Consider the following 13,129-nt stretch of genomic DNA (forward strand, 5'->3'; position numbering starts at 1 on the left):
CACAGTGTAATTTGGAGTGACCAGACCAAAATAGAGCTTAATGGTCCCCATGTTTGGAGAGGGGTCAACAAGGCCTCATGGTGGTGGCTCACTGTTGTTTTGGGGCTGTGTGAGCTCTAAACACACAGGGAATCATGTGAAACTTTACGGCAAGATGAATGCAGCATGTAATCAGATAATACTGGCAGACAATTTGCATTCTGCACGAAAACTGCTCATGGGACAATCTTGGACTTTCCAGTACAAAAATGACCCTAAACACATGGGCAAGTTGACCCTCCAGTGGTTACAGCAGAAAAAGGTGAAAGTTCTGGAGTGGCCATGACAGTCTCCTGGCCTTAATATCATCGAGCCACTCTGGGGCGATCTCAAACGTGCAGTTCATGCAAGACGACCAAAGACTTTGCATGACCTGGAGGCATTTTGCCAAGACGAGTGGGCAGCTATGCCACCTGCAAGAATTCGGGGCCTCATAGACAATTACTACAAAAGACTGCACACTGTCATTGATGCTAAAGGGGGCCATACACAGAACTAAGGGTATGCAGACTTTTGAGCAGGGGTCAGTTCATTTATTTTTGTTGCCATGTTTTGCTTTATGATTTTGCCATTCTGTTATGACCTACAGCCTGCTCACTCATGTTTTCTTTACAAATGGTACATATATTACCAATTCTCCAAGGGTATGCAAACTTTTGAGCACAACTGTATATCTATCTATATATAATTACACACTAATTACACCCACTATTCTATACAAAGTTGCAATCAGGATTGACAAAGGTGGCAACCATGTTGTAGCAAATAAAAATAAATAAAGATTATAACTGAAATATAATATTGTTAGGCAATTAACCAAAAAGAGACCGTAGATGGTTCTGTGTAAAATTACCCTCTAGTCTATTGCACATTATGTGAAGGACAGCAAGTTGATATCGTAACAGCCATCCACCTGTCAAGAAACACACACACACACACAAACACAGTTGGCAAACTGACATTAGTTTACAACAGGGATAGTGGGAACTCGGACTTCAATTGAAATGGAATTAACACTAACTGAAATAAAATTGGTCCAGGAATCAAATCAAAATGTAATTGATAACTTAACAAGGCAACCTCAGGAAAACCTCTACCTCATTACTGAGTTCAAACGTGTAGGCTAATTATTACTGGAGTTCAAACGTGTAGGCTAATTATAACTGGATTTCATACGTGTAGACTAATTATTACTGGAGTTCAAACGTGTAGGCTAATTATTACTGGATTTCAAACATGTTGGCTAATTATTACTGGCGTTCAAACGTATAGGCTACTGGAGTTCAAATGTGTCGGCTAAATGAACAATAAGAAGCTGACTTACATCAAAGCGTCCAACAGAAGCAGTGGTTTGGTTGGTCTGCATGACCTCTGTCAACGCCCACATCTGCTGAATACTGGAAGAAACCGTCTGAGGGTCTGGAAGACCCTGGAGACAAAACCACCAAAATGTATACTGGATATTACATAGTAATACGTTTATCAATGTTTTAGAAAGCATTAGGATTTGATAAAGGTTACTGAACAGTGAGATGGGTGCTCGTTTGTCTGAGTAACTTGAAAGGTCCAAAATACACAGCAGCAAAACTAACAACAGTTAAATGGTTAAGAGGGCACTGACCACCCTGACAGATTATTATTTTCAGAGTTCTTCAGAATAACTTGAGAAAGAGGACAGCATATTATGGTATTCTTTGTGGGTTAAAAACTGAAATGTGCGACATAAATTAATAGGCTTAGTCATCGTAAGTTTCCATACTTGTAAATCAGACAGTTGGTCAACATGTGTTAGATCTGACAACCAATCAGGGATGTCTCTCTCTGGATCCTGGAGAAAGATGAATGGGAATTCTGGTTAATGAACATGTCCTCATTAGAAACATCTAAATGCTAATTCCACAATACTTCCCTTCCTCATTTGACCATACAAATAGGTACTTTGACAGATTCATTGTCTTAATTAAAATACAGCTGCAACCCACCACCACACTTGTCAGTGACTCACCTCAGTAATACAGGGGTGTATTTTGATCTCTTCAACGCTGAAATTCAGCCAGGATGACGACGGCTGACGGAGGATGAGTCTCACCGCCAACACATTGTCTGGCTCGATCAGCATCTAACATGCACCACATCAGGTTTTCCACGATCAGGTTCTAAATCAGCTTCAACCTTACTTGTAGTAACACAAACTTTAAACTGGGCAAACTCGAAGAGCATCTCAGCAAAATCAGAGTAAACCTTATGTTTGATTTTATAATACATTTAGAAAAGATGAATTTGGACAGTGCTTTGACTTAATGTTAGTCAAATCACATACATCATTCATAAAATACTGTAAGAAAACAGTTATTAGCATTAGCCACTAACATTTCTGCCAGCTTCAGAAAATGACATGTAGAGGTAAATAAGTTATTATAATAGACATGGGTTCTGTAAGCATACTCAAAAAGCCATTAGAACCAAAATGCTGACTTCTGTTGAAGAAAATGACCATTTAATTTATAACATTCTTTAACAGAATTTCAAGCGAAGACTTCAAACACTTCGTTACTCAATATGTGAGAATCCCATTGCGTAGCCTCAGCAGTTAAACAAATTGTCAGAACACGTAACTAGAAATACCAACATCTGCAATTAATGTTGCCATTTTTGCTGTAATTGATATGGCTGGTACACAACACAAAAAATAGCTAGCTAAGCCAGAGTCAACCACTTCAAATTAAATTACCTTTAACCCCAGTATAAAGCTAGCTGCAATACAATGTCACTGTAGAATCATTACTTAACCACAAATGACAGAGGTCATTGAACCAATAACTGCCCTTCCTGGCAGTAGTAGGAACAGTCTAGAAGTAAATAATTAAGCTGTCAAACGATTGTAAATAAGCTACCAGTTTATATAACATTCGTCAGTACACTCCAAATCTTTAGCTAGCTTAAATTCCATCCTTTGTCTTGTTCACGAAGAAAACAATAGCTAACAGACACTGTACAACAAGCTTAATCAGCTTATGAAATCACTACTGGGGAGGGATCTTTAAGCATTCATACATTAATCAGGAGAAGAGATGGGTTTAAGACCCTTTCGGTCTTAAAGTGTGGGTCTGTCCATTTTCACAGCGATTCACGTGACAAGACAGGGAGAATGCTCACAAACTGACTGTAAGCTGTTGATGGGGAGCGTGCTCAGTTTGGACCAACCACTGCAGACTGGAGTATTCACTATCATATACGTCAGCAAGGGGTTCCTTCCACAGAGAAGTGACATTTCCCAGCCCGTACCTGTTGCCTGTAGACAGAGTAGTAGTCCTGAGATCCTTCCTCCGTGTGTGGGCTGGGCATCAGACAGCGGTTCCTGAGACATGTAGCCCACTTAGCTGCCCCCTCCTCGCCTCTAATCAGCAGCCGCAGGGTCAGGCATGCTGTGTAGTAGTTCTTAAAGGAGATCTCCTGAATCTAGGAGAGAGGGAGAAGACATGGTTACAATTCTTACTTAATAATTACTCAGGAAGTCTGCAAACCTTTCATTGGAGCTTTACAGCTAAAAAAATAAGCAAAATGCAATAAAATACATTTATGTTATGACACTAATGACTACTTTAATTTGACATTTTTGAAATCTGAAATCAGAAAATGTTTTGGAGGTTCATGAAGGGTTGGCTTGCAGGTAAACCACATGTGATTTGATCTGACTGTTTTGAGAAGGTTTGAGAGTGACTCACATTAACAGTCTGTCCTATAGGAAGTGTAACATCTATGACGTAGACTCCAGGACGAGATGTATCCGTCTTGGCATCTCCAAGCTGCAAGGTGATGGCAGGCTTCACCGTACAGGACACGGTGTTGACACTCATCTTACTGAGGATTTAGCGGCAGAATTATTTATTTGAATCATAATTTGTACTGTAGTAAACTTAACTCGACACCTGGTAATCTACTGGACATATTCCGGTAGGTCCGTGTTTACTTCACATACAAGCTTCAACAGTAAACGTAGGTTAAGGGAACTTCATAAACTTCAGCACCGTGGACAGCGAATCAACCGTGCATATTGGCTGCTGTTAAGATATTAGACAGTTTTATAACACTGCAATAATCATAAAACTAAATTCAATCAATGGTAGATGGGACAGGTTAATAGGAACACACACACACACATATATATATATATATATATATATATATATATATATATATATATATATATACACACATGTATGTGTGTGTGTGTGTGTGTGTGTGTGTGTGTGTGTGTGTGTGTGTGTGTGTGTGTGAAGCTGACAAGCCAACGTTAGCTACAAACAGTAGCTAGCCAGCTAAATCAGCCAGCTACATTAAGCTACTCACCACTGAGTGTCGTGTGGGCCAGCAACAATGCTAGCAACCCCTTCGACCGTTTTCCAAGCTTCCAGATATCAACATATAGAAATGTATAAAGCGTTTCCAGACTTCACTGTCCTAGCTATTTGTGTGTTTATAGGCGTTTATTCGGATAAAGAAAGGTAGGAATTATGACTGCAACAACGCGCTCAAAACGTCGCAGCGATACGCTACGGATGCATTTGCTACTTCCCAAAACATTCTCTAAGGCGACTTCAAATATTTAAAGGGCCAATAACACTGCAAATACCAGTGAGATGAGCTCAACGGCAACAACGGTAGGTCTTCTAGCTAGCAGTCCGTTGTGTTTACGGAATGTCGTATTGATTGACATGAAAAGTAAATTATATCAAAACTAATTTTACTTTCTGTCAGACTATCGAAGATTACGCAACTACAGTTCCGCTAATATGTTGTTGGTATAGTGAGATTTGAGATTACGACGTTGTCGTAATTGGATAAATCCATCACAAAGTTACTTTTAATCAACCGTGCTTCGCATACAAGCAACTTAGGTTGGTGATAATCACTAGAATGTGGTGAAAAGTTTTGTACGTGTCCGGCTTCATAATGCATTCATTTTCTTCAGCACTTCTAGGAAATGTTATTTATGTCTTTATTTAGATGAGCCCCCTGCTATTGACAGGAAGAGGGCAGCATCGCTCCATGAGTTCGATGGGTTGTTTCGTTTTCTTCTCCCTCTCGTTCTCATCGTCCCACTAGATCATACATTCTGGTCATGCACTTATTTTATTGTTCAGAGGGGAGCATTTCAAAAGCAGCCCTCTCTAATACAGTGCAACCTTAACTACAGAAAAAACAACACTACTTCCCAAATGGACTAAGTTGAGGCATTTCTTCTGGGCCTCGCTAGCTGTTTCATCTCAGAGCCACGCATGCCTGCAGCACTGGCAGGACAGATGCCCCTCTAATTTTTTTTCTCCATCTCCTTTTTCCTGTTTCTTCTCTCATTCTCTCCCACACTTGCTGTTCCTCCTCTCATCAGAGGAGGCAGCAAAAACATCAAAGTTTAATTTATTAATTTATTTTTTACCAAAAGGTAGAACAAAGCCAAGTGTGATCAGTGGATGGAGAGAGCAAGAAAAGTGAGAGAGCTGCTCTGTGATGCTGAACACTTAGCCCTGAGAGAGGTACAGAAAGTGAGAGGGAAAGAAAGACTTCCTTAGATGCTGAACACTTAGCCCAGAGAGAGGTAGAGAGAGCGAGAGGTAGAGATACTCCCCAGGTTGCTGAACACTTAGCCCAGAGAGAGGTAGAGAGAGCGAGAGGTAGAGATACTCCCCAGGTTGCTGAACATTTAGCCTTGAGAGAGGTAGAGAGAGAGACACTCCCTAAGGTGTTGAACACTCAACCCTGCAAAGTACACCTGCTAGAAGAAATGAATAAATAAAGAAACAAGAATGAGAGGTCTGGGACTCAATATCCTCTCCACTACACAACTATGGTAAAATCAGCTGCCTCCACTACACAACTACTGTCAAACAGCTGGCACCACTAAACAACTACTGTAAAATCAGCTGGCTATACCACACCACTACAGTAAAATCTGATGTCTAATCCATACAACTACTGAAAAATTATCTGGCTCCCCTACATAATTACAGTAATATCAGCTGGCTCCACTGCACAACTACTATAATATCAGCTGGTTCCACTGCACAACTACAGTAATATCAGCTGGCTCCACTGCACAACTACTATAATATCAGCTGGTTCCACTGCACAACTACTGTAAAATCAGCTGGCTCCACTGCACAACTACTGTAAAATCAGCTGGCTCCACCCCACAACTACTGTAAAATCAGCTGGCTCCACCCCACAATTACTGTTAAATCACCTGGCTCCACCCCCACAACTAATGTAAAATCAGCTGGCTCCACCCCACAACTAATGTAAAATCAGCTGGCTCCACCCCACAACTAATGTAAAATCAGCTGGCTACACCAAAAACATTGCAATAGCCGATGGCCCCTGGCCAGTTAAAAGTAAATCCGGGACTAATAAAACTAGCAAGTCACTATCGCGATCGGGCCACTGCAAAACAAATTGAGATTGAAAGAAAAAATAATAATCACATTATAAACTTAACATCCTCCAGTTGTTTCGTAATCTGGCGCAGGCACAAATAACTACATAGCAGCTCCTTTTGCGCGCTGTTGACAAGGACAAGGGTTGAGCAGTGATGTGACGCGTGGATGTCTGGTGTTGTTTTTCAATTAAACATTTAAAAACTTGCACGAGTCACTCTGTTTCTACTTCTGTGGAGCTCAGACGTACTGTGTAGTCTGTCGTAAATTCCCGGCTAGACTGGACAAATGTGGGTCTTTTTACAAAGGCACTGGCAACTTACGCAGACAGTCCCTGACCAGCCATGGCAACAGCAAAGAGCACCTGAGGCCTGTACTACGAAGCAGGATTTGGGGTTAGCGAGCTAACTTCAGGTTGAACCCTGGGTTGTCAGTGTCACGACAGTGGTTCACTTGTTACCGGGTTACATCGCCATGGTAACTTATGCTGCACAATGCACACGTAACCTGCTCCGGAGCAGGTTATATTTGAAATAACAAATTAACACGTATAAAAGCATTGCCTAATGACCAGTGAATTATCGATTGAAAATGGCATCACTGTTCTTCGAAGATCCCGTGGAGCTCAGTGAGCAGATAGTGAGATGGTCTCTTAGAAAAGAAAAAGACTATTCAGAGACCAATAAAACACGTTGGCTTTCTCTGATGGGTATCTTTACCTATGCAAGATATCGATTCTCAGCTGAGGGAATTACATGTCTTTGTCAACTTTTTGGGCCAGTGCGACATATTTAAATCATGTGTTTACAGTTCCACAGACTGTATGAATGCCGTTATATGTTTATATGCTTATTTTCTTTGCTACAGGTAGTTTTATGGTGTTGTGCTTGATGCGGAGAATATCAGCAAAAACACGGTCTGCCGCGCAATTCGCAAGGTGGTTTTTGCTTTAACAGATCTACTTGATAAAATGTGTTGTATCCCCAGGCCATTTGCCCACGCAGTCTATTAAAAAGAGCTTTCATGAAATAGCAGATAGACAATAACGTATGTTGACTACTTCATCTATACATAAAGTAGACCCTGTGACGTTTACTGTTGTATTTTAAATGCAGCATACTCTCTTCATAGGGTTCCCAGAGTGATCGGTGCCATAGATTGACCCCATATTCAGATTACAGCATCTCTGGATGAGAGTGAAGGTGATTTTGTTAATCGATAATCATTCCACTGCATCAGCGTTCAGAAAAAGGATAGTAATTGTTTGGTCACACTGGTACATTGCCTACATGGACACCAATGGTTTTCAGAAAAAGCACTAGGCTGGACAATTAAAGGTAATTCCTTTTTTGCACATGTAGAAATATTCACACAGCACAGGTGTCACAGTTGGACTTTCTATCCACCATGGAATCTTTCCAGATTCACATTGATGTTTCACTTTTCACTTGTTGTATTTATTTTTTATTTGCTCTCAAGATGCTTAACATTTCCAGGATTGCAACTGAAAGAATACAGAACCTTTCTTACACGCTATAAGAATGAATCTAAGCAACACCTGAATTTAATGGAGTGCACAATTGTAATTATAGTCAGATGTAGTTGTACCTTAATGAAGGGGCAGTGATATTGACAAGCATTGTAACTTAAATGCGTAATTTACAAGGCTTTTCAATAAGCTCATCAATAAGCCTTGTAACTTACACATTTACACAGTAGGCAGTTTGCAATTTACCGACTGTGTAAATGCATAGACACAAGGCTTATCAATATCACTGCCCCATCATACATATATAGCACCTTGTTCCCTGGGTATGAATGAGTTAGTGTTTAGTCTAAAAGTCAAATGTTTTGTTGAATATTATCTTCCTTTTTATAATTAAAAATGTGATGGAAGAAATACATATATATTGTTTTATGTTTTATATATCCAGAATGCATTTCATGAATGATTAAACATGTTAAGTAACAAAAGTGTTTGGTAATATGTTGTAACACTGATAAATTACAACTTCTGGAAGGAGGGACAGTAAAAATGTTTTTGGAGCCAGTAAGTTGGGCCAGTTAGCATTGAGCCCTGCCTGTAAAATCAGTGGGCTCCATTACTCAAAAACTGTAAAATATTATATTTGATTCTGATGGCTTCTTTAGAATTTCTTGATAAGCACCAAATTTACATAATAACCCAAGTTAAGTGTTCAATAGTTAATTTTATAAAATACTGTAATACGTACACTACTGATAGTGACTACTGTTCAAAAGTTTGGGTTAAAAAGTTTAGTCACTTAGAAACACAGTGGGGAGACCAAGTATTTGATACACTGCCGATTTTGCAGGTTTTCCCACTTACAAAGCATGTAGAAGTCTGTAATTTTTATCATAGATACTCTTCAACAGTGAGTGACGGAATCTAAAACAAAAATCCAGAAAATCACATTGTATGATTTTTAAGTAATTCCATCCCAGCCTTGTGCAGGTCTACAATTGTATCCCTGATGTCCTTACACAGCTCTCTGGTCTTGGCCATTGTGGAGAGGTTGGAGTCTGTTTGATTGAGTGTGTGGACAGGTGTCTTTTATACAGGTAACGAGTTCAAACAGGTGCAGTTAATACAGGTAATGAGTGGAGAACAAGTGGGCTTCTTAAATAAAAACTAACAGGTCTGTGAGAGCCGGAATTGTTATTGGTTTGTGGGTGATCAAATACTTATGTCATGCAATAAAATGCAATTCTGCAATCCAATGCATACAATGTGATTTTCTGGATTTTTGTTTTAGATTCCGTCTCTCACAGTTGAAGTGTATATATGATAACAATTACAGACATGTAATTACAATTACATGCTTTGTAAGTAGGAAAACCTGCAAAATCGGCAGTGTATCAAATACTTGTTCTCCCCACTGTACATGAAATTAGTTTGAATAGGAAATATGGCAGAATAAAGGTTAGAAATAATTATTTAATCAAAGAATCCTCCATCTGCAGTAATTACAGCTTTGCATTCTAGTTGTCAAATTGTTGAGATATCTGAAAAGATTTCAACCCATGCTTCCTGAAGCACCTCCCACAAGTTGGATTGGCTTGATGGGTACTTCTTACGTACCATACGGTCAAGCTGCTCCCAACATACCTCAATAGGGTTGAGATCCGGTGACTGTGCTGGCCACTCCAATATAGACAGAATACCAGCTTCTTCCTTAAATAGTTATTGCATAGTTTGCAGCTGTGCTTTGGGTTATTGTTCTGTTTTAGGAGGAAATTTGCTCCAGTCAAGCGCTGTCCACAGGGTATGGCATGGCTTTGCAAAATGGAGTGAATGCCTTCCTTCTTCAAGATCCCTGTACAACTCTCCCACTTTACCACCACCAAAGCACCCCCAGACCATCACATTGCCTCCACCATGCTTTACAGATGGAGTCAAGCACTCCTTCAACATCTTTTCATTTGGTCTGTGTCTCATAATGGTCTTCTTTGTGATTTGAATGCCTCAAACTTAGATTTGTCTGCCCATAACCCTTTTTTCCAATCTTCCTCTGTCCAGTGTCTGAGTTCCTTTGTCAATCTTTTCTTTTTATTGGACAGTCTGAGATATATCATTTTCTTAGCAACTCTGCCTATAAGGCCAGCATCCTTCAGTTACTTGGAAATTTCTCGCATGGAATAGCCTTCATTACTTTGAACAAGAATAGACTGACACGTTTCAGAAGAAAGTTCTTTGTTTCTGGCCATTTTGAGCCTGTAATCGATAGTCATTTACAACATTAACAATATCTACAATGTATTTCTGATCAATTTAATGTTATTTTAATGGACAAAAAATTGCTTTTCTTTTGAAAACAAGGACATTTCTAAGTGACCCCAAACTTTCAAGTGGTAGTTTATATTTCCACAGACAATTCATCACATGTACATATACATGCTAATATGAAGCCATGCCATTCTCTTCAGGGGTATAATAATGCGATATGAAGCCATATCATTTTCTTCAGGGGTATTATAAGGCGATATGAAGTCATAATGTTTTCAGCAGGTGTGAAAAACATCCTAGAACAGGACAAGATAGTTATTTCTGGCCTTGCTGTTGCACACGTTTCCCAAATAAACTTTAAAACTCACATACACACAGACGCACATACACACACACAAGCACACACACCGTTAAAGATGAGGCACAGCTTTTGAATAATATATAGCTTTTTGTGTAGCAAAGGAAATTCAGCATATTTTATGTAGGTCATTTCAAAGTTTGCTGAAGACTGTTGGGGTAGCGATAGCACAAACCAATTTTCCTGTCAATGTGTCTGTGTTATTCAAGGGCAGCTCTGAGTGGACATACGAAGAGGTTGATTGTTCATTTAGTTACAGTTCCTGAATTGACCTGAAATGCCAATTTAATAAACTAGCAGGTGTAATCTATTTTCAATGAATGTGTTTCAAATAAGTTTCAATAAAATATATAAAATAAAATAATCCAATGTTTGGATGATTGCTTCATACTGAAACATGTAAGAAAACAAACAACACAGACTTTATACCCTGCCCTCCTTCTATCACCTCCTTTACACCCTGCCCTCCTTCTATCACCCCCTTTATACCCTGCCCTCCTTCTATCACCCCCTTTATACCCTGCCCTCCTTCTATCACCCCCTTTATACCCTGCCCTCCTTCTATCACCCCCTTTATACCCTGCCCTCCTATCACCCCCTTTATACCCTGCCCTCCTTCTATCACCCCCTTTATACCCTGCCCTCCTATCACCCCCTTTATACCCTGCCCTCCTTCTATCACCCCCTTTATACCCTGCCCTCCTATCACCCCCTTTATACCCTGCCCTCCTATCACCCCCTTTATACCCTGCCCTCCTTCTATCACCCCCTTTATACCCTGCCCCCCTATAACCCCCTTTATACCCTGCCCCCCTATCACCCCCTTTATACCGTGCCCTCCTATCACCTCCTTTATACCCTGCCCTCCTTCTATCACCCCCTTTATACCCTGCCCTCCTTCTATCACCCCCTTTATACCCTGCCCTCCTTCTATCACCCCCTTTATACCCTGCCCTCCTTCTATCACCCCCTTTATACCCTGCCCTCCTATCACCCCCTTTATACCCTGCCCTCCTATCATCTCCTTTATACCCTGCCCTCCTTCTATCACCCCTTTTATACCCTGACCTCCTTCTATCACCCCCTTTATACCCTGCCCTCCTCCTATCACCCCCTTTATACCCTGCCCTCCTCCTATCACCCCCTTTATACCCTGCCCTCCTTCTATCACCCCCTTTATACCCTGCCCTCCTATCATCTCCTTTATACCCTGCCCTCCTTCTATAACCCCCTTTATACCCTGCCCTCCTTCTATCACCTCCTTTATACCCTGCCCTCCTTCCATCACCCCCTTTATACCCTGCCCTCCTTCTATCACCCCCTTTATACCCTGCCCTCCTTCTATCACCCCCTTTATACCCTGCCCTCCTTCTATCACCCCCTTTATACCCTGCCCTCCTATCACCCCCTTTATACCCTGCCCTCCTTCTATCACCCCATATTCAGTTCTAGGCTTGGGGTCAGATCAATGTCAATTAACTTCAGAAAGTTAAAATGCATTTTGAATTACAAATGTAGCTCAAAGGAAAACTTTGAGCAAAGTGAAGTGGATTGTTAACTTCCTGAGTTCACTGAACTGGAATGAATCCCAACCCATGGGTGTGGTACATTGGACAACCTGTTCCCTGCTACTCTCTGAAGCCTGACCATCATTACCTTCAGTTCACCTTTCCCAGTGTATCTTTCTTCCCAAAGATAACAGATGTTAGACATGGCTGGAAATGTCCAACCTTGTTGGATAAGCCGGCTACATGCGGATGTGGTTGGTTTCTGACATAATGTAAGCACTCTGACATACTGTAAGCATTCTGACATACCGTAAGCATTCTGACATACTGTAAGCATTCTGACATACTGTAAGCATTCTGACATACTGTAAGCACTCTGACATACCGTAAGCATTCTGACATACTGTAAGCATTCTGACATACTGTAAGCACTCTGACATACAGAAACATACAAATGCGGTTCGACACTGGGCTTTTTTCATTCACCAATCAGATATTTCTGCAACATAACTTAAATAAATGAAGCAGACTACTCCTTAATATTATCAGTCAGACATGTGGCATTGTATTGCATGGGATTTACAGTATCCCATTCTGTATATCCCATTTCATTTTGAACACCTATGGACTGTAGACAACAGGCTGCCTTCCGTCCAGTCTACTATGCACCGGTGGTGTTGTTAGACCTGGGCTGATCTTTTATGAATAGCCTCGGTTCTCAAATTGACCAAAACTATTTATAATAAAGAAATAACCCCTGATCTATTAATCTATAAATCCGATCGTGCATTACGACATTGTAAACATGTAGGTCGCTAGCATGTACATCGAAATTTTGCGCATGTACATTAAAAACCCTGTACATTAAAAACCCTGAACCCAGCCGCTTTGGATGCTGACATTGAGACTACATAGAACCAAGCTGCTTTGGAGGCTGACATTGAGACTACATAGAACCAAGCCGCTTTGGATGCTGACATTGAGACTACATAGAACCAAGCCGCTTTGGATGCTGACATTGAGACTACATAGAACCAAGCTGCTT

The 13,129-nt window shown here is 40.6% G+C and overlaps 1 protein-coding gene across 1 annotated transcript; it reads right to left on the reverse strand.

Moving 5' to 3' along the window:
• Positions 1-649: 649 nt before the first annotated feature.
• Positions 650-4,611, reverse strand: nicn1 (nicolin 1). The gene is made up of 7 exons (XM_010866660.3): positions 4,390-4,611; positions 3,765-3,900; positions 3,325-3,498; positions 2,045-2,158; positions 1,799-1,867; positions 1,364-1,468; positions 650-952 (listed from the first exon to the last, which is right to left on the reverse strand). The coding sequence occupies exons 2-7, from the start codon at positions 3,894-3,896 to the stop codon at positions 911-913; spliced, it is 636 nt and encodes a 211-aa protein (XP_010864962.2). The 5' UTR covers positions 3,897-3,900; positions 4,390-4,611; the 3' UTR covers positions 650-910.
• Positions 4,612-13,129: the final 8,518 nt, after the last annotated feature.

This window comes from Esox lucius, chromosome 17 (assembly GCF_011004845.1).
Source record: "Esox lucius isolate fEsoLuc1 chromosome 17, fEsoLuc1.pri, whole genome shotgun sequence".
In the NCBI taxonomy this organism is placed as follows: domain Eukaryota; kingdom Metazoa; phylum Chordata; class Actinopteri; order Esociformes; family Esocidae; genus Esox; species Esox lucius.

Excerpts from the sequence above, each read along its gene's own strand:
- nicn1 (XM_010866660.3), bottom strand. The coding sequence starts at position 3,896 with ATGAGTGTCAACACCGTGTCCTGTACGGTGAAGCCTGCCATCACCTTG. Across the intron at positions 1,469-1,798 it reads ACCAACTGTCTGATTTACAA|GGTCTTCCAGACCCTCAGAC; the intron begins GTATGGAAACTT and ends TTTTGTCTCCAG. Across the intron at positions 953-1,363 it reads CTTCTGTTGGACGCTTTGAT|GTGGATGGCTGTTACGATAT; the intron begins GTAAGTCAGCTT and ends GTTTCTTGACAG.